The sequence below is a fragment of the Mytilus edulis genome, chromosome 14, assembly GCF_963676685.1.
Source record: "Mytilus edulis chromosome 14, xbMytEdul2.2, whole genome shotgun sequence".
Taxonomy (NCBI): Eukaryota; Metazoa; Mollusca; class Bivalvia; order Mytilida; family Mytilidae; genus Mytilus; species Mytilus edulis.
Window position 1 is genome coordinate 32,151,498 of NC_092357.1, and position 26,560 is coordinate 32,178,057.

The following is a 26,560-nucleotide window of genomic DNA, read 5'->3' on the forward strand; positions in this document are numbered from 1 at the left end:
CCTTATTTGGAAAATAAAGAACTTTGAACTTTGAACTTTGAAATGAAATACGACATAAATTAGTAGATGACATCTCAAAGATTGAAGATCAATCAAATGACAATTGGTACCTTTTGGTATCTTGTTCCAGATCGTTTTTTCTTTTAATCAGTCTTAAATTTCATCAGCAAAAAGTTTTAGTATATTGAGTTCTAATTTAGCATGTTTAGTGAACTTGTTTAAGTTACACCCTTGACTGTTTAGTGACGGGGAAAATATGCAAAAGCTCCATTAAAATGTATAATAATAATAATAATAAATTCTTTATTTAAAGAGGGTTAACACAGTTAGTTACAATACTAATCTTCCCTGAGGTCCTCATATACATGTATACAATACAAGTAAAAAAAAAATTGAAATAATAATAATAAGAGAAAAAAGCAGACATACAACATATAAACACAATTGTATAGACATAATAGTTCAATGTACATGTACCATGATTAAAAGATATAAAACAGTTACAGATTGCATGTAGTGAATAGATATAACATACAAATCATTAAAATCATACTTTCTAAGAGTAATAGTTGCAATAAATTCAGACTGAATATTGGGACTGTCTTAAGTATTGTTTTATAATTTGTTTAAAAGAATAAGTGTTTTGCACTTTACGCATTTCATATGGTAGTCCGTTCCATAAAACGGATCCAGAATAAGCAAAAGATTTTTTAAACAGTTCAGTTTTTGGCTTTGGAATTATCAAATTACCTTGAGTAACACCCCTTAAGGCGTAAGGATTATTAACAGATATAAGTTGAAACTTTTGAAATAGGCACTGTGGTGCTTCTTTCCGCATACATTTAAATAGCAATAATATTTGTGGTATTTGATTCTGTTTTCTACTGTCATCCATCCAAGTTCTTTAAATAAGGGGGCTGATGGGGATAATGGGTCTGCATCAAGAATTAATATTGCTGCTCTTTTTTGAAGTTTTAATATTCTTACTATCCCTTCATTTTTACATTCTCCCCAAACAGTACAGAAGTAATCGACGAGAGGCAGAATATACCCATTATAATATGCTTTCCTGGCATTAATATCTAAAAATTTCTTTAATTTAGAAAGAAGGTATATTCTTGATGAAATACTAGCACAAATTTGATCAATTTGATTTTCCAGCTAAGTGTGCTGTCAATTTTAACACCTAATAATTTCTCACATGATGAATTTTGTAGTGTTTCTGAATTTCTTACTAAATTTGGTTGAAAATTTTGGGTTGATAACTTCTGACTTGTTCCAGTAACCAAACATTTAGTTTTTTTGGTATTGATGAACATATATGATTCATTTTGCACCATTCTTCAACTTTGCATAAATCTTCTTGAACATCATCATGTAAACTTTCTATACTTTTCCCGGATTTATGAAGAGTAGTATCATCAGCATACAAGTCTGTTTTACAATTTTTAATGCAAAGGGGAAGGTCATTTATAAATAAGACAAATAATAGAGGACCTAGTATAGAGTTCTAGTCACACTCATCTATAAAATATAATTCTGAGCTTTGAACATGTTGAATGCTCTTAGAATTTGCAATCTAACCAATTTGGTGTGTTCTGAGGGGTATAGATTAATTGCACAATGGTATGAGAAAATTATTGGGATACCATAAGCAGTGTACGTCTGATCCAGCAATTTTTAAAAGGGGGAGTTTCCAACCAAGGATAAAGGTGGGATTTCAACCAAATGTCCCCATTCAAATACATTGATCCTCCTCAATAAAAGAGGGGTTAAAAAAATGCAATGATACAAAGCACAAACACAATTTAGGCCAAACAAAATAATACATGTGTTTCTGCTAGGGTCATGAAAAACAACAAAATGAACAAAGGGTAGGTAGATTATGATAGGCAACAGTTTTTTGCTGGTTACTACTAGGAAATCAGTCTGAATTTAACAGTGCTAAGATGTTCCAAAATGGCATAAAAAGTTTTAGGGTAGGCACTAAAAATAAGGGTAGGTATGGTTAGCGGAAACATATGTATTATTATTTGTTTGGCCTTACTAAAACATTTATTACACAAATATATAATTCTGAGAGTACTCACAGTTACTGAATAATAAAATTGACAATTGAAATTGGGATAATGTCTAAAGAGACAACAACTCAACCAAAGAGTAGAATATAGAAAGTCACCAATGGGTCTTCAACACAGCAAGAAATTCTCGCCTTGTCTGGAAGTGGGCTTCAGCTGGCCCCTAAATAAGATTATGTACTAGTTCTGATTCAGTGAAAATGGACATCATACTAAACTCCAAATCATATGGATGAAGTAAAATTTAAAAACATTCAAGTCTTAGACTAACAAAGGCCAGAGTCTCATGACTTGGGACAGGCACAAAAATGCCGCAGGATTAAACATGTATCAATTGTTAGATCTCAATCCTCCCACTACATTGTAGTATATATATTTGAAAGCTAACTAGTTCATAGCCAAAAACAAACACAAACATTTTTGAATCCAAGATGAAAAATAATTTATATCAATCAGTGAATTATCAGTATACATCATTTGTACATCTAAGGGATTTAGTGTAATGTCAAAATATGCAGGATATAAGAATCAACAGGATGTAGAACTGACAGTGAGTGTATAGGAATACATTAAAATTAGTTTTTTAAGTTTTATAAAAAAGAAGATGTGGTATGATTGCCAATGAGACAACTTATAATCCACAAAAGACCAAAATGACACAGACATTTTAAAACAACTATAGGTCACCGTACAGCCTTAGATTATTGATAACATAATCAATGTTTGTCTTATATATTCAAAGATCTTATTTCAGTGTTTAATTGATAATCATATGTACATATATATATATGAACATCATTTACATTGTCATTATTATAAGAAAATAACCTATATGATATACAAATTTACTGATAATGAATGTTTCTCTTGTGTATTGATGAACCTTTGATATATTTTTAAATATATACTAGACTATGTTAAATATGTTAAATCAATTATGAATAATTTTAGTCTTTTCTTTTGCAGATTTGTTTTTACAGTTTCTTATAGACAAGATGTAGTTGGTAGTTTCAATTTGGTATCTTTAAAGCTGCAGTGCTGTTAACAGGCAGCACTGTAGCTCGAAAAAGGATATAACTAGCAAAGGAGACCATAATATCTGAACAAAGAAAACAAGTAAAACAAATTCTACTTGCGAATACAATATGAGTCTATCAGTAGAAGAGTCAAACTTTCTCAGATTTTCCTTCCTAAATTTGAAGATTGCGTCAAAGGCTGTCAGGATATATTTTGACGCTGTCCATCCTCCATCTGGACTTGCCAATGAACTTGCCAATTGTTCTGGGACCTTGAAAGGACTTCGATTCATTACAAAATCACAACTGAAGATATTATACCCAGGTCCAGGTGAGCTAAAACATTGTGAAAAAAATAGAGGATATGTTATACTAGTAAATTAAATAGCTTAGATATCATAGGCATAGGAATTGATTAAGTCTTTATATTATATGTTGCGGTCGTATATTGGTATCACCTTGCTCGCGTTGTCAAGACATTGGGTTTCCAGACAATAACTTTAGTAAATGTAAATGGAAATCTATGAAATTTAAACACAAGGTTAATAACCACTAAAGGAAGGTTGGGATTGAATTTGGGGGTTACGGCAAGCCTATCAGTTAAGGAATTAGCGGCCAAAAAAAGGGCCCAATAAGCATTTTTCAGATAATAACTTGTGGAATAGTGTATGGATCTCTGTGAAATCATACAACAAGTTTCCATACCACAAAGGGATGGTAAGAAGTGTTTTGGGGGAGGGAGGAGTTATGGCTCAAATCTTTTAGGAATTAGGGGCTAAAAGGGGGAACAATTAAGGGTTTCCTTGTTAATGGACAATTAAAAAAAATACAAATTGTATGTTTGGATTACCTCCCTTACACTGCTTTTAAATTATGTATAAAGAAATGTTGTATTATCTTGAGGTAATAAGCTTAGCGGTCAATATATTTTAAGAAGTTACTATTTAAAAAAATGCTAATTAAGGAATATCTTTTTTAGGGGTTATCTTAATAATTTCAACCATTTTCAAAAGTGAACAAAACATGCACTTTTTCAGACCCCCACCCTCCCTCAAAAAGTGTATATCAACCATTTCCCAATTCAAGACAAGAATCAATCATTCTTATGAAAAAGAAGATCCTGTCTATTGTAGTTTAGTATATATATATATACAAATTTGCATCGAAAAGGAACTGAAAAATATGTGACTGTTATATTTGATGACCAAAAAAGTGTAATGTAAAAATGTAGATTTATTAGATGAGTATATATAATTATGGTTATAAACTCCATTGGTAATTTGAATTGAGATTATGACCATATATTGAGGGAAAGAGTTTTATCTTTGGGGAAAATGAGGAGGTAGGTGAAAAAAAAGGGGGATGAAAAAATTCTTCAGAATCTTATAATGTGTCAAATATTTAGTTATAATCTTTATTCAGACCTAAGGGTATCAAGCGTGAATATTGTGTCCTTTTTTAACCCAACTGTTCAGGGTTGTATCCAGCTGCGCTCAGAGAAGCAATTTTAATAATTTTTATTAAGTTTTGATTGTTTAAACTTATTCTAGATTTTTATGCTCAGGCACTAGCAGAGGGAGCATAAGTTTTACCCTTGTCTGTCTGTACGGCTGTCCGTCTGTCTATTCGGCCCATTCAAATGATATAAAACTTGTGTATCTACAATGAACATATACCTGTGTACCAGCTTTAGAAACCTCTCAAGTTTTCAAAATATTCCAAAGAAACACCAATTAAAAAGTTAATGGTTCTTTGAAACACCCAAGATATATTATTTCTGAGTTATTGCCCTTTAGTAATAAAAATTTACGAATTGAACATAATACTGAATATCTGGCAACTATTATCATACATACATGGTGACATACAAGATCAGAATTCCATAGACTTTTTATTGGAATCACTGTCAAATTGAGGGGCTTTCGCTGTTATCTTGAAATGAGTTGAAAGAAAAACTTTGATTGATTATTAAAGCAAGACAAATTATATCTTCAACTGAGCATATGGGTGAGCATGACTGAAATTATAAGAGTTATTGCCCTATGAAAGTTTTTGAGCTGTTTTCTATTATTATCTGTCATGATTGTCTGTAAAATTTTATAGACAAGGAAAAATAGTTAAATTGATTTGAAAGGAAATTAAGGATCTTCATAGGTCAACATAATGACCAAAATTCTCGATCAGAAGTTACTCATCATTACTATTGTTCAATACCCATTCATACATTTGATTAATTATTGATATTATATAATGCAACAATAGTATTGTTGCATTTTAAAAAAAGATGACAAACATTTGTTGTTCAGAAATATATATCATTACAAAATCATTTATATATTATTATCATTTATTAATATTATTGTTCAAATCTTAAGTCTTGCATGTCTTGCGTATATAACACCCGGTGTCATATGGTATTTTGAACCCCATGGTAAATTGACCCCGGGGTCAAAATACTGCTATGGTAAATTGAACCCCCCCTGTATGGAAAATTGAACCCCCATGGTAAATTGAACACCCCTGTTTTTTTCATCCTAGATGAATATTAGAACATTTTACATTATTCTAAAGCTTATAGATAAAAAAATCATTCATACAAGAAGGGGAGGTACATTTTCCATGCTTAATTAAAAGAAATATCTTTGCTTGGTATAAGTGCTCTGAAGTCTTTACCAACAAAATGTCATTCAAAATACTTATTGACACATTATAACTAGACCATATGTAGCTTGAATGCTTTAATTATTTGTAATTATAACATATGTATATATATATATAAGGGTAGTTTTGATTTTCCATGGTAAAAAAAGGGGGAGGGGGTCAAAATACCATGGCAAAGTAAAATTTTAAAAATATCTTTTCCAGCAAGTTAAATACATACAAACTACTTCTTGGTGAATTCTAACTACATAAAAGAGTTAGAATTGCCAGAATTTCTGAAATTAAAGGCCTAGAGTAGGGGGTTCAATATACCGCAGGGGGGTCAAAATACCATGACAAACTGAAAGTAAAATTTCAAAATATCTTTTCCAGCAAGTTTAATAAATACATCTACTTATTGGTGTATTGTAACTACATAAAAGAGTTAGAATTGCTAGAATTTCTGAAATTAAAGGCCTAGAGTAGGGGGTTCAATATACCGCAGGGGGATCAAAATACCATGGCTAAGTAAAATTTTCAAAATATCTTTTCCAGCAAGTTTAATACATACAAACTACTTATTGGTGTATTCTTACTACAAAAAAGAGTTCAAATTGCCAGAATTTCTGAAATTAAAGGCCTAGAGTAGGGGGTTCAATATACCGCAGGGGGATCAAAATACCATGGCAAAGTAAAATTTTCAAAATATCTTTTCCAGCAAGTTTAATACATACAAACTACTTATTGGTGTATTCTAACTACATAATAAAGTTCAAATTGACAGAATTTCTGAAATTAAAGGCCTAGAGTAGGGGGTTCAATGTAACGCAGAGGGGTCAAAATACCATGGCAAAGTAAAATTTTCAAAATATCTTTTCTAGCAAGTTTAATACATACAAACTACTTATTGGTGTATTTTAACTACATAAAAAGTTCAAATTGCCAGAATTTCTGAAATAAAAGGCCTAGAGTAGGGGGTTCAATATACCGCAAGGGGGTTCAAATACCATGGCAAAGTAAAATTTTTAAAATAACTTTTCCATCAAGTTTAATACATACAAACTGCTTAATGGTGTATTCTAACTACATAAAAAAGTTAGAATTAGCAGAATTTTTTGAATTAAAGGTCTAGAGTAGCGGGTTCAATATACCGCAGGGGGGTCAAAATACCATGGCAAAGTAAAATTTTCAAAATATCTTTTCCAACAAGTTTAATACATACCTCGCCATGGTATTTTGAACCCCCTGCGGTATATTGAACCCCCTACTATAGACCTTGAATTTCAAAAATTCAAGCTATTCTAACTCCTTAACATAGTAATAATACTCCAATAAGTAGTTTGTATGTATTGACCATGATCGAAAAGATGTTTTGAACATTTTACTTTGCCATGGTATTTTGACCCCCTTACCATGGTATATTGAAACCCCTACTATAGACCTTAATTTTTTTTAAATTCTAGCAATTCTAACTTTTAACATTGTTATAATACTCCAATAAGTAGTTTGTATGTATTTAATATACATTGTACTGGAAAAGATATTTTGAAAATTTTACTCAGCCATGGTATTTTGACCCCCCTGCAGTATATTGAACACCCTACTATAGACCTTGAATTTCAAAAATTCAAGCTATTCTAACTCCTTAACATAGTTATAATACTTCAATATAATGTAGTTTGTATGTATTTAATATACTGGAAAAGATATTTTGAAAATTTTACTTAGCCATGGTATTTTGACCCCAATGCGGTATATTGAACCCCCTACTATAGACCTTGAATTTCAAAAATTCAAGCTATTCTAACTCCATAACATAGCTATAATACTCCAATAAGTAGTTTGTATATATTTGATATACTGGAAAAGATATTTTGAAAATTTTACTTAGCCATGGTATTTTGACCCCCCTGCGGTATATTGAACCCCCTTCTATAGACCTTGATTTTCAAAAATTCAAGCTATTCTAACTCCTTAACATAGTTATAATACTTCAATAAGTGGTTTGTATGTGTTAAACATACTGGAAAAGATATTTTGAAAATTTTGCCTAGCCATGGTATTTTGACCCCCCCTCCCCCCCCCCCCTGCGGTATATTGAACCCCCTACTATAGACCTTGAATTTCAAAAATTCAAGCTATTCTAACTCCTTAACATAGTTATAATACTCCAATAAATGGTTTGTATGTGTTAAACATACTGGAAAAGATATTTTGAAAATTTTGCTTAGCCATGGTATTTTGACCCCCCTGCGGTATATTGAACCCCCTACTTAAAACCACAAATTAAAAAAAATGATAGCCAATAAATTGTAAATTAGATTATCTGCAATACTTTTTATCAAAAACAGGGGGGTTCAATATACCGCAGGGGGGTTCAAAATACCATATGTGAAAAATGACCCCGGGGTTCAAAATACCATGCGGTATAATGACCCCGGGGTCATTTTACCGCATGGTATTTTGACCCCTGGGTTCACTTTTTAGGGGGTTCAAAATACCATATGACACCGTCCACCGAAAACTTCATTTTTATGAAGCCCAGGTGGTCGTGTGGTCTAGCGGGACGGCTACAGTGCATGCGATTTGGTGTCACAATATCCCAGTAGCATGGGTTCGAATCCTGGCGAGGGAAGAACAAAAAATTTGTGAAAGCAAATTTACAGATCTAACATTGTTGGGTTGATGTTTAGACAAGTTATATATATATAATATCTGTTTACAGCATGTAATGTTGGATCTGAAAACTTTGATTCAACAATGATAGTTTGCCTTTTACGAAACATGATACCACGTCAACCTGCCCCTGTAACTGGATGGGATAACCTACCACTCCCAGGGGATACAAGTATTGGTGCAGACCTTGCAAGAGTCAAATGGTACAGGAACATGTCAGCATTTACTCTGGATTGGAAACTGTCTTCAACAAATTTCAGTCGGTACTGGGCAGATTTAGAAGGTGTAAGTATTAGCAAGTTAGTACATGGTAATTGGTTACTTAGGAGGTTTATAATTTGTAGGTAAAACAAGCTGCTCATTGTGATTTTGGAATATTGTCTGTGTACTAGTACATTGTATATATCAACCTGGGCAAAATGCTGCATGCTTTATAATAGGAACATTTTAATGTCTTTGTTTTGAAACCAGCCATGGTTCAAACCCACAACCTCTACCACTCAGGGCAAGCAATCGAATATGCCACAACTCAGTCCGTTGTTAAAAGTAGGGTAGAAAAGATTTAATCAAAAATTAAGCATGATGTACTGTTTGACTTTACCATGTTTTATGGGGTTCATATCAACAAAGTTAGTGTACATGTAGAATTGGTAGAAAGTATACATAGTTTATACAGAGTTTGAAGGTGAATATCAAACTCCAAGTAAAAAATCAATTGAAGTTCAAGTTCCAGTCCTGGCTAAGCAAGTAACCAACATACTGTGGATTCATTATTAATCGTTGGATACCAATTTTCATGGATTTCGTCAACCACGAAATTGAATGTTCAACTAATAACAAATGTTCTATAGGCTTATATATGCAGACCTTGCATTGGCAAACCACGAAATTAAATATCCACGAACATACAAGTTTTCCTTTATCCATGAAAATTGGTACCCTCGAAAATAAATGAATCATCAGTAGTTGACAACCTATTAAAATGCCAAATCATACATGACATGTCAAAAAGCATGTAAAAATGTGCGACTTAGAAGCAGACTTTTTGATATGTACATTATACAAATTTGTGGATATAAAAAATAATATTCTACAGTAAACTTTTATTGCATTCAATATATATGCCTGTTATGAAGTTTTAAAAACAACTCAACTAGGCTCCGCATTGAAGACCGTAATTCGACCTATAATGGTTTACATTTAAATATTTTTTTTTGACTTGGATTGAGAGTTGTCTCATTGGCACTCATACCACATCTTCTTATATCTATATTCAAAACAACTACCAGTTTCAGGAGCGGATCCAGGATTTCAGATTGGGGGGGGGGGGGGGGGGGGTGCAATGTAAAACCTTTGATGAGTGGATCGAGGCGAAAATTGTTTTGAGGTATAATTATCGAAGTTATTGGAATATTCTTATAGAGAGGGTACAATGTAGATATGTTGCATGGCAAGCACATCATGGCGAATATTTTGTGTTAAAATTAAGTTTCAAGCTAAAACCACATAAATCCACCCCTGTCAATCTACAATCACCATAATTAACAAAATTGTGTGAGCTTCTATTCATTGACTCAACAATAGCTCACCTGACCAATATTAGATTTTAAAAAACAAAAAGTTCTTTTTTTGCCAGCGATTTTTATACGACTGCAAAATTTAAAAAAATTTTGGTCGTATATTGGTATCACGTTGGCGTCGTCGTCTGTGTCGTCGTCGTCGTCGCCTTGCGTCGTCGTCCGAATACTTTTAGTTTTTGCACTCTAACTTTAGTAAAAGTGAATAAAAATCTATGAAATTTTAACACAAGGTTTATGACCACAAAAGGAAGGTTGGGATTGATTTTGAGAGTTTTGGTCCCAACATTTTAGGAATTAGGGGCCAAAAAGGGCCCAAATAAGCATTTTCTTGGTTTTCGCACTATAACTTAAGTTTAAGTAGAAAGAAATCTATGAAATTTTGACACAAGGTTTATGACCACAAAAGGATGGTTGGGATTGATTTTTGGCGTTTAAGTTCAAACAGTTTAGGAATTAGGGGCCAAAAAAGGGCCCAAATAAGCATTATTCTTGGTTTTCACACAATAACTTTAGTATAAGTAAATAGAAATCAATGAAATTTAAACACAAGGTTTATGACCACTAAAGGAAGGTTGGGTTTGATTTTGGGAGTTTTGGTCCCAACAGTTTAGGAATAAGGGGCCCAAAGGGTCCAAAATTGAACTTTGTTTGATTTCATCAAAAATTGAATAATTGGGGTTCTTTGATATGCCGAATCTAACTGTGTATGTAGATTCTTAATTTTTGGTCCGGTTTTCAAATTGGTCTACATTAAGGTCCAAAGGGTCCAAAATTAAACTTAGTTTGATTTTAACAAAAATTGAATCCTTGGGGTTCTTTGATATGCTGAATCTAAAAATGTACTTAGATTTTTGATTATTAACAAAGTTAAATTTTGGACCTGATTTGGACCAACTTGAAAACTGGGCCAATAATCAAAAATCTAAGGTCCAAAATTTAACTTTGTTTGATTTCATTGTAAAATTAAATGAGGCTTAGTTATAAGACGATATTTGATTAAAATTTTTATAAACCAATAGTTATGCTAAGAGTTAACATGAGAAGCGCATGCGCAGATAGAGGTCACTATTCAGAGATATTCATGTATAATTGAATAAATTTCTGGGTGGGTAATGATGAAAAAAGGGTGGGCATGTTAACTCTTAGCATAACTATTGGTTTATAAAAATTTTAATCAAATATCGTCTTATAACTAAGCCTCATTTAATTTTACAATTTTTATAAACCAATATTATGCAAGAGTTCCCATGAGATTTGAGAGCCAATTTACTTGAATACGTGTAATTTATACCTGTTGTGTAGGATTACAATGATGTATTGGATTCCCAAATTACTATAAATTAATATAGCAATCAGCTCACAATTAGTTATATATATCTATAACTGTTTCAATTGCAACGACATACGGAATACCAATATATCTGTAGGCAACAAAGCCATTTCATAATATGGATTTTGGTAATGATAAAGACATTTTCAAATAATATTGTATTAACTTTTATACATCATGAACATTGGTACATTATAAGTAAAAACAAAACTATTTTCCACGAAGTACTCGTACACTATAGTTATCATTGTACTCTTGAACAGTAACTGGTCTATTGTAAAATTGCCTAAAAGTAGACTCATTTGTCCATCCTACTGATTTTAAAATAGAATTTACTGACACCCCAGCTCTAAGTGCTGCTGATGTACTAGCTCCCCTAGTACTGTGTGTTTTAAAAACAGAAGTATTTACACCTGCAAGCTTTAAAACCAATTTAATCCAATTACTAATTGTTGACTTTGTTGGGTGATGGTATGGTTTTACAAATGTAACAACAAGTTTTTGAGATGTACGTATTGCAGATGTTCTTTCGATATAGGCGTTTAAAACTGTTACAGTACACAGTCTTGTGTCATCAACAAATGCTGGCAAACATATTGGTGATAAATGTTTTCCTGGTTTTGAGGTTTTCAAAACCTCATTAATTTCAATACAACATTGTCTTTTGTAATTTTCATAAAATCTAAATCTACACAATGTAACGTCTGTATTCTCTGTCCAGTAACTAGTGCTAATAACATGACTAATTTCAAAGTTAAACATCTCAGTGACAAAAGCTTTACAGGCGATAAAGTAATCAAAAATTCTAATACAACATTAACATCCCATGTTTGCTGATATCTAGGGAACATTGGTCGTTTATTATAAACTCCTCTGAGGAACCTTTTAACTAAAGGCCACTGACCAATCGGCAGTGTTTTTCCCAATGTCAAATATGACGATAATGCAGATCGTGCTGTGTTAATAGAACTATATCCTACACCGGACTCGTATAAAACTGTCAAAAATTCCACTACATCCACCTCAGTTGGCGTAAAAATATCAATCTTTCGTTGACAACCAAATGTACACCATTTTTTGAGATATGTCCAATACTGTTTTTGTGTACTTTGTCTCCAGGATGAGATGACAATTTCTGCAGCCTTTTTTGATAGTCCTGTATTTTGAACAATTTGCCCGACAATCTGAAGACACCCAAAATCAGTTTTTTCAACGGATGTTTCTTTTGAGGATCTGTTGGCAGTATCAACAACTGTTGTCCTTTTTCTCTGGGTATTATGTAAGAATCCTGAACAATATGATGCAGTATTTGAGGGAACCAATGTTGAGTGCTCCACAAAGGTGCTATTAACGTTATTTCTGCTTCCTCCAAAATCAGTTTTTGGATAACTTTTCCTACCATGCTAAAAGGAGGAAAAACAAATGAGTTAAAGTTAGTCCATCTTATAGAAAAAGCATCTACTGCTTCAGCATTAGGATCAGGTAAGTATGAAATATACCTCGATAACTGATGATTTATCCTTGAAGCAAATAAATCAATATCATGCGGACCATATATTGAATTAATACACATAAAAACATTAGTGTTAAGTTTCCATTCTAGATCTGTATTATTAGAACGTGACAATTTGTCCGCTTCAACATTTGTTTTTCCCGGTAAATGACAAGCACTTAACCAAATGTTTCTGTGTATACACCACTGCCATATTTCCCTTGTTAAGGTATTAAGAGATTGAATTCTACCTCCCATTTTGTCTATATAGGTCACAGCTACCATATTATCCATGTATATTCGAACATGTTTATCAGATTTTGTTGAACAAAAACATTTTAATGCTAAAAACGCTGCTTTCAGTTCTAAATAATTTATGTGTAATTTCTGCTCTTCATAAGACCAAAAACCCTTGGTTTGAAGTTGTGTATTGTCGACAACACCACCCCAACCAGTTTTTGAACTGTCTGTTTTTAAAATGATCTCAGGATCTTTTCGTACTAATGGTTTAAAACTAGACTCAACATGAGAAATCCACCAATTTAACACATCTACTGATTCATTTGAAATGATGATTTTAGTGTCAAAATCGCCATTGTTTTGTTTTAAAAACTTGTCTTTTTCTATTTCTAAAGATTTTATATATATAAGTGCATGTTCAACTCCTGGTTCGGCAGCAATCAATTTGCCTATAATCTGTGCAAATTGCCTGATTGACATTTGTCTGTTTTTAACATATTTACAGCATGTAAGTTTTATTGCTTGTGCTTTTTCAGTTGTAAGTTTAATTGTCATTGTTATTGAATTCAAAACAAATCCTAAAAATGTAATTGTTTGTGTCGGTTCAAATACAGATTTGACAGGATGAATAGTAAAGCCTAATTTATCCAATAAGGTGACTGTATCAGAAATATTAATTGCACATTGCGAATAACTATCACTGATCAAAAGACTATCATCAATGTAAGCTACATTTTTGTGTCCATTTTTTCTTAAATGTGAAAATGGCACTTTCAAAACTTTTGTAAATATCCTTGGCGCAGTTGTCAGCCCATTAGGCAAACATGTATATTCATACAACTGATCATTCCAATAGAACCGTAAATATTTTCGGTCTTTGTGGTCAATAGAAATAGAATAATATGCGTCTTTCAAATCAATAGAAGCAAACCAGCAGTTTTGTGACACACATTGTATTGCTGACTTTATAAATGTTTCCATTTTAAAATGGTGTTTTTCAATATCATTGTTGAGAACTTTTAAATTTAAAATTACTCTATATGTACCATCCTTCTTTGGTCTTGTAAAAATATTTGAAACATATTGATTTTTAATATACATCACTGGTTTTATAATTTGTTTCTGTAAAAATTTATCTATTTCTAACTGTACCATATTTGTTTCATCTTTATCAAATTGTAATAAATTTGGTTCTTTGTTTTGATATGGAATTTGCTCAAACTCAATTTGATACCCTTTTACAACATCTAAAACCCAGTTATCTGAAGTAAGACTCATCCAATTATCTAGGAATGTTTTCACTTTCCCACCAATGAAATTGTCTGGTGTGTTTGAAAATGTAAATTGTGTATTCAATTGCTGAACTGAAGTACTCACAGGCAAACTAATTTGCTTTGGCAATTCTAAAACTTCTTGTCCTGCTCTTGGAACTTCTTTTTGAACTTTTTCTTTTTGTAAGTGGGTTTCCCTAAAAAATCTTTCTTGTTTGATGGTTTGTCAAAATGACGTTTTGGTACATGTACATATGGCTTCTTAAAAGTTTTCTTGTCATCATGTGATTTCTTTCCAACATTAAAATTGGTTTTGCCCAGTTTCTTCCCTACTGTATATTCAGCATCCATTTCTTTGACTTTATCTTTGATGTCATTTCCAAAGAGAAAATCAGTTACTGGAACATCATCTTTGCATAAAGCTTTATATTTTGGTTGTATTTCTGCTTGTATTAAAGCTCTTCGTCTAAAAGTAATGTCTGCATACGTGACTTGAGTCATTTGGTACGCGTCCTTACAGAGTTGTGTAGCAGAGTGTACCTCTTCTGTCGTGAGTCCATCATTGGTTTGAGATTTACCAAGAAACATGTCCATTAAATACAGCATAGGACACGCTGCTTTGCCCAATAGCTAGGTTTTGAATTTTTTGTAGTTTGACGTCGTTCATTCTATTAGATATTGACATCTGTGACCAGATACCTGAAAAGGAAATGAATTCCTGTATTTTATGTCGGCCTCAATCAAATAATTTATATTGATTTGAATTAAATTTTAAAAAATACATTTACATGTACATGTATATAAATATATATTTATTTTCAAAGAATTGAATTTTAATTAATTTTAAAATTTTAACATGTACATTTTTGTACATGTATCATATGTTTAATAGTATATTTACTTTATATACACTCACCCAAATTAATTTTTGGGACTGTCAAACTGTGTACATTTTCTGGCTTTGCATACTTTTTGGTTAGCTCATCAACTTTGTTTTGCTTGGCCTTTTTTCTCAAGCCATCATTGACAACAGATGCCAGTTCATCATTTATCTTTGGACCAGCTTTCTCTTCAGTTACCATGAAGCCTTTCATATCTTCAATGACAGACATAGTGTCATTGTTTTTATTAGAAGTACTATTACTGTTAATGTTGGTATGTATTTCTTGTTGATCAAGTTCATTGTCAGAATTATTTGAGCTTTCTGATTCACTTTCACTTGAGACATCAGATAAAGGGCTTGCTTCCCTTTGATTTTGTTTGTTGTTTTGTGATTGGCAAAGTTCTTGAAGTTCTTTCATGTAACTTTGTGTCAAAGACTCAGATTGTACTCGTGATCCATGTCCGTGGCCACTTTCAGTTTCATATCTTTGTTTTTTAGAACTTGATGGGCTTGCGTCATCACTGGCAGATACAGTACATGTTGTACGTCGTTTGCCACATTTGTTTTTCTTAACTGGCGTGTTAGAATCAGTTCTTTCATTGTTCAACAATGCTTGTGTTATCATTTGAGTTTGTAGCAGTAACTGATACAGATCCGGTTGTTTGTCAACATTCGGTGTTTGGTTGATTGACACATGTGACAATGGAGCTCCGCCCCCTACGCACAAATTGTCTACATTTTCAAGTCTAGCTTCAAACACAAGTTCATTATTAGAAGCGTTATCAATATTGCAGTGTTGTTGATTAACTTCATGAAAATGAAGAAATCTACTGTCATTCGAAGAATGTCTTTCCATTTTGGAATGTTCTTCCTTTTCATCCGCCATTACGGTCGGATATTTGGACAGTCACACTGTGGTCACAAGAACGACCTCGACCGCAGTCGTCAGTCTTATAATGTTCAAGGACCTATAACAGCAAACGTTGCTGATATCACTGTTCATCCATTGAACATAATAATAAATCCAATTAATAAGAATAGAATCAAAACTTTCAAAAATAAGTTTCTAAAATTTTCCACGTGTTAACCTCTTAAAATCTGCTAACGCAGTGACCTCTATCTGCGCATGCGCTTCTCATGGGAACTCTTGCATAATATTAGTTTATAAAAATCAAAAATTGCATAATTGGGTTCTTTGATATGCCAAATCTTACTGTGTATGTATAGATTCTTAATTTTTATACGACCGCAAAAATTTTAATTTTTTGGTCGTATATTGCTATCACGTTGGCGTCGTCGTCTGCGTCGTCGTCGTCGTCGTCGTCTTCGTCGTCGTCCGAATACTTTTAGTTTTCGCACTCTAACTTTAGTAAAAGTGAATAGAAATCAATGAAATTTTAACACAAGGTTTATGACCACAAAGGAAGGTTGGGATTGATTTTGGGAGTTTTGGTCTCAACATTTTAGGAATAAGGGGCCAAAAAGGGCCCAAATAAGCATTTTCTTGGTTTTCGCACTATAACTTTAGTTTAAGTGAATAGAAATCTATGAAATTTTGAAACAAGGTTTATGACCACAAAAGGAAGGTTGGGATTGATTTTGGGAGTTTTGGTTCCAACAGTTTAGGAATTAAGGGCCAAAAAAGGGCCCAAATAAGCATTATTCTTGGTTTTCGCACAATAACTTTAGTATAAGTTAATAGAAATCAATGAAATTTTAACACAAGGTTTATGACCACAAAAGGAAGGTTGGGATTGATTTTTGGAGTTGAGGTCACAACAGTTTATGAATTAGGGGCCAAAAAGTGGCCCAAATAAGCATTATTTTTGGTTTTTTCACCATAACTTTGGTATAAGTAAATAGAAATCTATGAAATTTAAACACAAGGTTTATGACCATAAAAGGAAGGTTGGGTTTGATTTTGGGAGTTTTGGTCCTAACAGTTTAGGAAAAAAGGGCCCAAAGGGTCCAAAATTGAACTTTGTATTTCATCAAAAATTGAATAATTGGGGTTCTTTGATATGCCGAATCTAACTATGTATGTAGATTCTTAATTTTTGATTCCGTTTTCAAATTGGTCTAAATTAAGGTCCAAAGGGTCCAAAATTAAACTTAGTTTGATTTTAACAAAAATTGAATCCTTGGGGTTCTTTGATATGCTGAATTTAAAAATGTACTTAGATTTTTAATTATTGGCCTAGTTTTCAAGTTGGTCCAAATGGGGGTCCAAAATTAAACTTTGTTTGATTTCATCAAAAATTGAATAAATGGGTTCTTTGATATTCCAAATATAACTGTGTATGTAGATTCTTAATTTTTGGTCCAGTTTTCAAATTGGTCTACATTAAGGTCCAAAGGGTCCAAAATTAAACTAAGTTTGATTTTAACAAAAATTAAATTCTTGAGCTTATTTGATAAGCTTTATCTAAATATGTACTTTGATTTTTGATTATGGGCCCAGTTTTCAAGTTGGTCCAAATCAGGATTCCATATCAAGTATTGTGCAATAGCAAGAAATTTTCAATTGCACAGTATTGCACAATAGCAAGAAATTTCTAATTGCACAATATTGTGCAATAGCAATTAATTTTCAATTGGAGTTATCTTTCTTTGTATAGAATAGTAGTTGATAATATATGTTGGAAATTTGCCAGACATGACTATGATGTCATTTTCTATTTTTATTTGCCAATAACTTTATGTAAATAACTTCATTGGAAATTTGCTAATATAAAATGTTGCTGATGAAGCTTTTTTTCCTTATCTTATCTAAAATGTTTTTAGATAATGTATGTTGGACATTTGCCAGACATGACTATGATGTCATTTTCTATTTTTATTTGCCAATAACTTTATGTAAATAACTTCATTGGAAATTTGCCAATATAAAATGTTGCTGATGAAGTTTTTTTTATTGTTTTATACAATAAACAATGTATATTCACTTTTACTACCAACCAATCTTTACCATTCAGTGATAACAAGCACTTTATTTTACATTTTAATATTTTATGATGTATTTAAAAGAGTAGTTATTGTTGCAAACTCCATTAGAAATTTGAATTGATATCAGTTTTGGAAAAAGGGAAACAGGGATGTGAAAAGAAAGGGGGGGTTTAAATTTTTCTCATTTCAGATTTCATAAATAAAAAGAAAATTTCTTCAAACATTTTTTTGAGAGGATTAATATTCAACAGCATAGTGAATTGCTCAAAGGCAAAAAAAAACTTTTAAGTTCATTAGACCACATTCATTCTGTGTCAGAAACCTATGCTGTGTCAACTATTTAATTTTAGATTTAAAAAGTTTGAAGAAGAAATCTTTAATTGATTTGTAAAATCTTGACATTTGTTTTGTGTAAAAAAAAAACCATGTAATGTCAAAAATTTGATCACAATCCAAATTCAGAGCTGTATCACGCTTGAATGTTTTGTCCATACTTGCCCCAACTGTTCAGGGTTCGACCTCTGCGGTCGTATAAAGCTGCGCCCTGTGGAGCACCTGGTTAGTCCTGTTTTCAAATTGGTCTACATTAAAGTCCAAAGGGTCCAAAATTAAACTAAGTTTGATTTAAACAAAAATTGAATTCTTGAGCTTTTTTGATATGCTGAATCTAAACATGTACTTAGATTTTTGATTATGGGCCCAGTTTTCAAGTTGGTTCAAATTAGGATCCAAAATTATTATATTAAGTATTGTGCAATAGCAAGAAATTTTCAATTGCACAGTATTCAGCAATAGCAAGAAATCTTCAATTGCACAGTATTGTGCAATAGCAAGAAATTTTCAATTGCACAGTATTGTGCAATAGCAAGAAATCTTCAATTGCACAATATTGTGCAATAGCAAATATTTTCAATTGCACAGTATTGCGCAATAGCAAGAAATATCTAATTGCACAATATTGTGCAATAGCAAGAAATTTTCAATTGATTGGAGTTATCTTTCTTTGTCCAGAATAGTAGTTGAATCAACTTAAATCATTGTTTTATACAATACTAGAACACACCTGTGATATCGCGGGTTCGTGACTGAATTAAAGTATATAACTATGCGCAAGCCTTATTTTAGTATTAGTATTGTGATCATCATGATCAAGTCATGCCTTAGATACACTGCTTTCAAATCTTTCTGTTTGAACCCGTCGAATTGGAACTTATCAATTATTGGTAATATTAATTATTCGGAAAACAAAAGGTCCTGGAATGGAGTATTTTTTAATGAACAGCATTGTCCTATATTAGTTATAAATAAAGTTGAATTCTTTGATTCGCTGTTTTACGTCATGCCCGCTAACAAATTGAAAATTGTACCTATACGCCTTATTTTTAGTCCAGATTTTAAGTATTCGTATTGTTATCTTAGAAAGTCTTACTGATTAAAATACTACAATAGATAACAATTTGACAATTTAGTAGTGTCAACCTTGTGATTATGACCCGTGTATATAGCATATAAATCCTGAATACACCGTTTGGTGGTGCGCCTGTCAGATGCGGAACGTACAGATAAGGTAATAGGTAACAGGTGAATATACTATTGGTATCGGTATCGGACTCGACCCGGAACTTCTTAATTATTGTCAATATTAATTACGTGGAAAACAAAAGGGCCTGGAGTGCTGTAATTTTTAATCTACACCTTTGTACTATTTTAGTTATATATAGAGTTGAATTATTTGATTTGTCGTTTTTACGTGATGACGGCTGACAAATTGGACCTCGTCATTTTAGTATTATAGATACAATGTCTATTCACTTTTACTACCAACTGATAAATTAAAACAATCTTTACCATTCAGTGATAACAAGCACCTTTTGTTACATTTTAATATTTTATGATGTATTTAAATGAGTAGTTATTGTTGCAAACTCCATTAGAAATTTGAATTGATATCAGTTTTGGAAAAAAGGGAAAGGGGGATGTGAAAAAAAATGGGGGGGGGGGGGTAAATTTTTCTTATTTCAGATTTCATAAATAAAAAAAAAATTTCTTCAAACATTTTTTTGAGAGGATTAATATTCAACAGCATAGTGAATTGCTCAAAGGCAAAAAAAGTATTTTAAGTTCATTAGACCACATTCATTCTGTGTCAGAAACCTATGCTGTGTCAACTATTTAATCACAATCCAAATTTAGAGCTGAATCCAGCTTGAATGTTGTGTCCATACTTGCCCCAACCGTTCAGGGTTCAACCTCTGCAGTCGTATAAAACTGCGCCCTGCGGAGCATCTGGTTCATTGTCTTTTCACAATTTTTTTTTATTATTATTTTTTGGTGTTTTCGGAGGTCGTGCCAAACTTTTTATATACATTTTTTACCGCAAACCACTAAATTCAGAATAAGATCCTTAAGAAGATATGCTTATTTTCATGGGATCCTATGTAATACAGAAATACGAGTTAGATCCTTGATCGTTTATGCATGCTTCGGCAAATTTTACAGGTTGCAAGTGAGAAACATATATTGATACAGAGATATTAAATAATGATACAAATTAATAAACTAACCTTTCGCTTGAACCAGTATTTCTATCTTTCATTGAGAAAGAATCTAACCAGTTACCTGGAATGTTTTCTTTGCCGTGCAATGATGAAATAACTAACCCAACTGTGGGTAGGGCACTTTCACCTACTTCGTTGGAAAGTGAGTGAGTGATGTTTTGGAATTTCGATTATCAAAGAAATTGTTTATAAAATCCGCAACTACACTGTAACAATTGTTTTACTTTAACTGCCAAAGCCTATGATATTTGTCATCAAACGCAGTTTGACACCTATCTTTGAAGTATCTATACTATTAAACGAATTAAACGAGAAGACCTCATTTTTGGTGTCGCTTCTCTTCTTTCCAGAATAAATTAATCAACACGCCTCTGTGTCCTATAGGTACAGTGCATAGTCGCATTTGTCATCCATTCATATGATTATTCAGATTGAGTTATTTTAGGAGAAAAACGAGAAAAAAGGCATCCGGATATTGTCCCGTCATTGTACGAAATTTTAAGTCAGATTAGACTTCCGGTTTGCGTTTTTCTGTATACTTTGAACATACATATACTACGAATAAAGTGTATTTTCAGAATTTTATCTGCTATCATTTTCAAGTTTACTATCCACGGCGGTCACAGAGTTTATTAAATAGAGAGGGTCTGTATACTATATCAATGATCACCATGGATCGATTAGGGAGCTACCATTTGATTTTTAGGGGGGGGGGGGGGGGTTAGGATGAAAAATTTTGTCCTGCATTTTTTTTTAGTTGTAATCTCTGTCCTGCCTTTTTATTTTTCACTCTATTCGATCCTGCCTTTTTTTTTATTAGTTTATCCTGACTGTTTTTACCTAAATTGTCATCCTGCCATTATTTTTTTTGCAAAGTGTCTCATCCTGCCTTTTTTTTTACTCAAAACTCCTGTTCTGCCTATTTTTTTCAAATTTTATCCTAGCACCCCCATAAAAATCAAATGGTAGCTCCCTTAGTAAACTTAGAATTGAAAGTAAATACGCTTTATTTATATAGTAATGAATGTTCATAATATACAGATAAGCGCTAAAATTATTCATGTGAACTTTTGATACTTTTTCTGAAATTCTCCAGTCATTAAATCTTTTACAAAATTCATTGATTACATAAAAAAAAAGAAGATGTGGTATGATTGCCATGTTAAGACAGCTCTCCACAAGAGACCAAAATGACACAGATATTAACAACTATAGGTCACCGTACGGCCTTCAACAAAGAGCAAAGCCCTACCGCATACTCAGCTTCAAAAGGCTCGAAATGACAATGTAAAACAATGCAAACGAGAAAACTAACGGCCTTATTTATGTACAAAAAATAAACGAAAAACAAATATGTAACACATAAACAAACGACAACCACTGAATTACAGGCTCCTTACTTAAATAAATGTTCATAACATACTAAATGTATGTTCATATTGAAGTTGATAGAAAACCAAAAATTGGGAACTTTGGAAATAAAGGTGGAGGGTAAAAAAAAAATTCCTGTCCCCAATAACCTATGACTTATGATACTTTTGCTGAAATTCTCCAGTCATTCTGTATTTTACAAAATTCTTCCAACAACACTTTACATACTTTAAACTACGCTCTGAATGCCCGCGATTTCGCGGGTGTGTTCTAGTAATATATTTATCATAGAACTTATAAATAAACTGTAGGTCAGTTTATAAGAAATCACGTCGATTCTGTTAAACTTACTGTTTTATATACTTCTTTGAATGATAAAACAGATGCAATGCGACGACATTGTTTTCATCGTCTGTTAAGATACTTTATTGAGCTGGGGACAACCCATGCTTTGCAAATTTTAGGGGTGGGGGGGGGGCGCATGCCGCCACGCCCCCGCCTAAATCCGCCCCTGAGTTTGGTAACATTTACATGATGACAAGGCAAAATATATATTGAGTTCTGATCTGAATTCAGTGTAAATTTCTTTATTTATATTGAAGTGCTCTCTCACAGACAAGCTTTGAAAGAATGTCATAATATTTTTGCCATTAAAATTGTCATCTTTGTATGCCATTGCTCCTGAAAAATTATATATATTGCTTTTGTCGAGTCAAAACTTGGTAGTTCATCAGAAGACAGCTGGTACTCTGAATACTGATCCAACAGTTCTGTGTATTTCCATCCCCTTTGGCCTGTGGAAATCTGTTGACTAGATTTGAAACTGAAAAAGAAAAATAATTTAAAATTTGAATACAATTAAATGCTTTATCAAATAGCTATATTGTAGTTTTCCTCTCTCACATTTTGGTATGATTGCAAATGATTGATAATGTCTGCAGATGATCCAATATAAATATGAACATGATGAATGTAACATTAGGGCACACAATCATAGTTTAGTCCTCTAACTACACTTTCTTTGATCCATTTGATTCAAAACTCGGACTCCCAACTTTTTTGGTAGGTATACAAGTATCCTTTTTGCTAAGCACACAAAAGGACGACACTACATTTCCAGAAAACAACCTCTCTAAACCCCTCAACGGGTTACACTAATGACTGGACCAAATGACAAGACAATGACAAGACCAAAATGAAAACTGTTAATAATTTTTTTGTACTACCACAAACATTTTTATGGGTTCATAATAACATGTATAATGCTATGATGTTGTCGTTGTCTGCATCATCAACGTCCGAAGACATTTTCGGTTTCTGGACAATAACTTTAGTTTAAGTGAATGGATCTCTATGAAATTTACTAAGAAGGTTCAATTTCACAAAAGGAAGGTTCGGATTGATTTTGGGGATGATGGTTCCAAATGTTTAGGAATAAGGGTCCAAAAAGGGGCCCAAAACAAGCATTTTTAAAGTTTCTAGATAATAACTTTTGTATAAGTATTTTGATTGCTATGAAATTGTACCACAATGTTTAATACCACAAGTAGAAGTGGGGATTTATTTTGGGGGTTATGGTCATATGGTGCAAATAGTTTAGGGATTCAGGGACCAAAATTTTTCACAAGTTTCAAGAAGAAAGAAGTAACCTTCAATTGCACAGTAATGCACAATAGATTTGTAAGATCTTTGACCACATTTATTTTGTGTCAGAAATCTATAATATGTCAAAAATGTGATCACAATCAAAATTAATAGAGTATCAAGCTTGAATATTGTGTCCAAATTTGCCCCCCAACTGTTCAGGGTTTTGACCTCTACTGTTGTATCAGGCTTCGTTCAGCGAGGCATTTTATTTATTTCTCCAATCTAGCTAAAAAAATCGGCCAACCTCAAACTAATTGCAACAAAAGGTATCTTGGTAAAATTCGATCTATTGGTATATCCTATTGATCATATAAAAAATCGACAAAAATCGATCGGCTAATTTTCGCTGATTTTGGGGTCAAAATATGTGTTTTTGCACAAAAATCGCTGAAAACTGGAAATTTCTTATATTTTATTATACTGACAAAAATGTAAGACATGAGTTAAATGTACGAGAACAGCTATACGGATTTCTTATATAGGAGACAATATTATAAAAAAATCTTTAAGAAATGGAAATTTTTTGGTTAAAAACTGTATTTTTGTGAAAAAATCGATAAAAACTGGAAATTAATCATCACTGATAGTCAAAGCAAAAACAAGTCGATTTTCAAACATTTTTTAGACAGTATGTGACCTCACAATACGATGATCATCTTTGCTGTTTTGTAAACATCCGAATTTTTGGGTTAAAAAAATACTTTTTAATGAAAAACTACGGAAAACTGAAACTTAAACTGTTTATCTGTGTAAAATGTACTTTAATAAAACACGCTTTTTTTTTTTTTTGAAAATAAGTGATTGAATATTTATGATTGAAAAGAACGACATGGAGCTTATTTAAAAGAAACAATAGCATATCTTAAATTGATAAAAATAAAAGGACATTTTAAGTAGTTGCCTCCTTAAAGTACAAAATATGTAAATGACAACAATTTATAATAATATCAGTTTTTAACTTGAGTCTGAGAAAAGTTCGTCAGCTTCTACATCAATGTCACCATGCCTTGAATTCATACAGCTCTGACCACGACATTCACCACATGATATATTACATTCTAAACCGTGTTTTCGACATGTGCAGCGACGAGTATCACAATTAGTCTTGCAGTTGCAGCGTATGATTAAAAGGAGTCTTTGTGGAGTGGGTTGTCTTTTAGTCATAATAGGCATCAGTTTTCCATTAACGATTAACCAACCGAAATCACAAGGATCTATCTCTTCTCCTCCAATCCATGTCTGAACTTGGAAATATGTTCTTAAGCTGTGATATGTAGCAGTTTCAGTAGTTGGTGGTAGAGTATGTATTTGAATCACTTCTTTGCAAGTTAGAACTCGGTTTGCAAACTTTTTATATCTGAGAATGTCAAGTCCCTCGTGCGGAACACCGCCATACAAAAACGTGATTACTTTTTCCCCGGCATTCTTGACGTCTTAAACAAGAGACTCTTTCAAAAAAACCTCACCAAGTTCTTTTAATGTTGGACTATCTATCAATTTCTTTAACGTAGCTACCTTCCCTACACCATACAACTTTGATGTCGTATCACAACCACTTATTGCGTGAATTATCGGAAGGACTTTACACATGTCTTGTCCAAGAACGACTTTCGTTTTATTTATGTCCCATATTTTTGACTTAGTCTTCTTATCATGGTTTGGTTGTAATAGTACAACAGAAGTACCAACAGGTCAGTATCTTCACCAAGGAGTATTGTTGTGTGTGAAATGGACAATTCCACTGCAGTTTTAGCGATCATCTGCTGAGGCATGTTTCGTTTCAATACCATTGGAATGCATCTTTTTACTCAGCATTTCAATAAAGTTCTGTTTATTTTCATTGTTAGCCAGAAATGTTTCCTTCTTTGACCTAAAAGGTGTTGTCTCTGTAAATGTTACCTTTGTCCCGGAGATTCCTTTAGTTCGCTTAAGATGCATTGCATCCTTCGTATCAGGACCGGATACGTATCCATCCAATACAACAACGACTGAATTTGTTCCATTACACTTTACAGAATCAACGTACCTTTTACAGATTTCTCCAAATGTTAACCCACTTTTCCACGGTATTTTATGCATAAGTGATCCGCCATCAACAACATAATTGTAAACAGTATCTGTATACTCAGTGGTGCAGTCTCCAAGATTCCAAATCGTATCCGCTAGAGTTGACTTTGATGCGGCCCTCATAAATCCGGACGAATCAAACATAGAACTTGGTTGACTAGATAGTTAATAACTAAATATTTCTGATTTGTCTTCATAGATACTGTCTGAAGCTACGATAAATCTTTGAAATAGTAGTTGTGGGTCGATTGTTGCTATTTCAGGTTCTGCATATACACAAATAGGTTTGTCTTGAAGTGTGATGGCTTGGTGTTTTCTTTTGAAAGTGAAATCGGATACACATTTACCTTCCATTGATTTTAATATACTGAGTCCAATATCTTTACCTCTATCTGTATTCACATCTGATGTTGCTGATACACCCGTCTCAATGTTTCTCATACCCTCGTCTTCAATAAACGGGTTTCTCTCCTCCAGAAAGGAAGCAAATATCTTTAGTGTCCCTTTTTTGACGACTTACACCATCTTCTTTATGCTGATCTGACGAATAGAATTTTGTCCCCGTAAATGACATCATTGCGCTATTTATCTCGGCACAATCAGGCATAGATAAAATCCAGAGTGCTCTTTGACTTTCACTCATGCCTCGTCCTCTGGTAAGTGCGGCTGTAGTCTTAATGCTTCGCATTAACGCTTGCTCTATCGCCAAATCAGATGAAATACCTGCCCAATATTGATCAGTACGTCGGATCACATGATATCCTG

At 32.8% G+C, this 26,560-nt stretch overlaps 2 protein-coding genes across 2 annotated transcripts in view; one reads left to right on the forward strand and one right to left on the reverse strand.

Annotated features, from left to right (window-relative positions):
* LOC139503875 (uncharacterized) overlaps positions 1-26,560 on the forward strand; it is a 114,193-nt gene that overhangs the window by 13,273 nt on the left and 74,360 nt on the right. The window contains exons 2-3 of the mRNA XM_071293852.1: positions 3,045-3,425; positions 8,460-8,695. Coding sequence (XP_071149953.1) covers positions 3,224-3,425; positions 8,460-8,695 — 438 coding nt within the window. The 5' untranslated portion in view covers positions 3,045-3,223. The remainder of the gene's footprint in view (positions 1-3,044; positions 3,426-8,459; positions 8,696-26,560) is intronic.
* On the reverse strand, positions 12,012-16,217 carry LOC139502577 (uncharacterized). The gene is made up of 3 exons (XM_071292081.1): positions 15,240-16,217; positions 14,430-15,022; positions 12,012-12,723 (listed from the first exon to the last, which is right to left on the reverse strand). The coding sequence occupies exons 1-2, from the start codon at positions 16,090-16,092 to the stop codon at positions 14,898-14,900; spliced, it is 978 nt and encodes a 325-aa protein (XP_071148182.1). The 5' UTR covers positions 16,093-16,217; the 3' UTR covers positions 12,012-12,723; positions 14,430-14,897.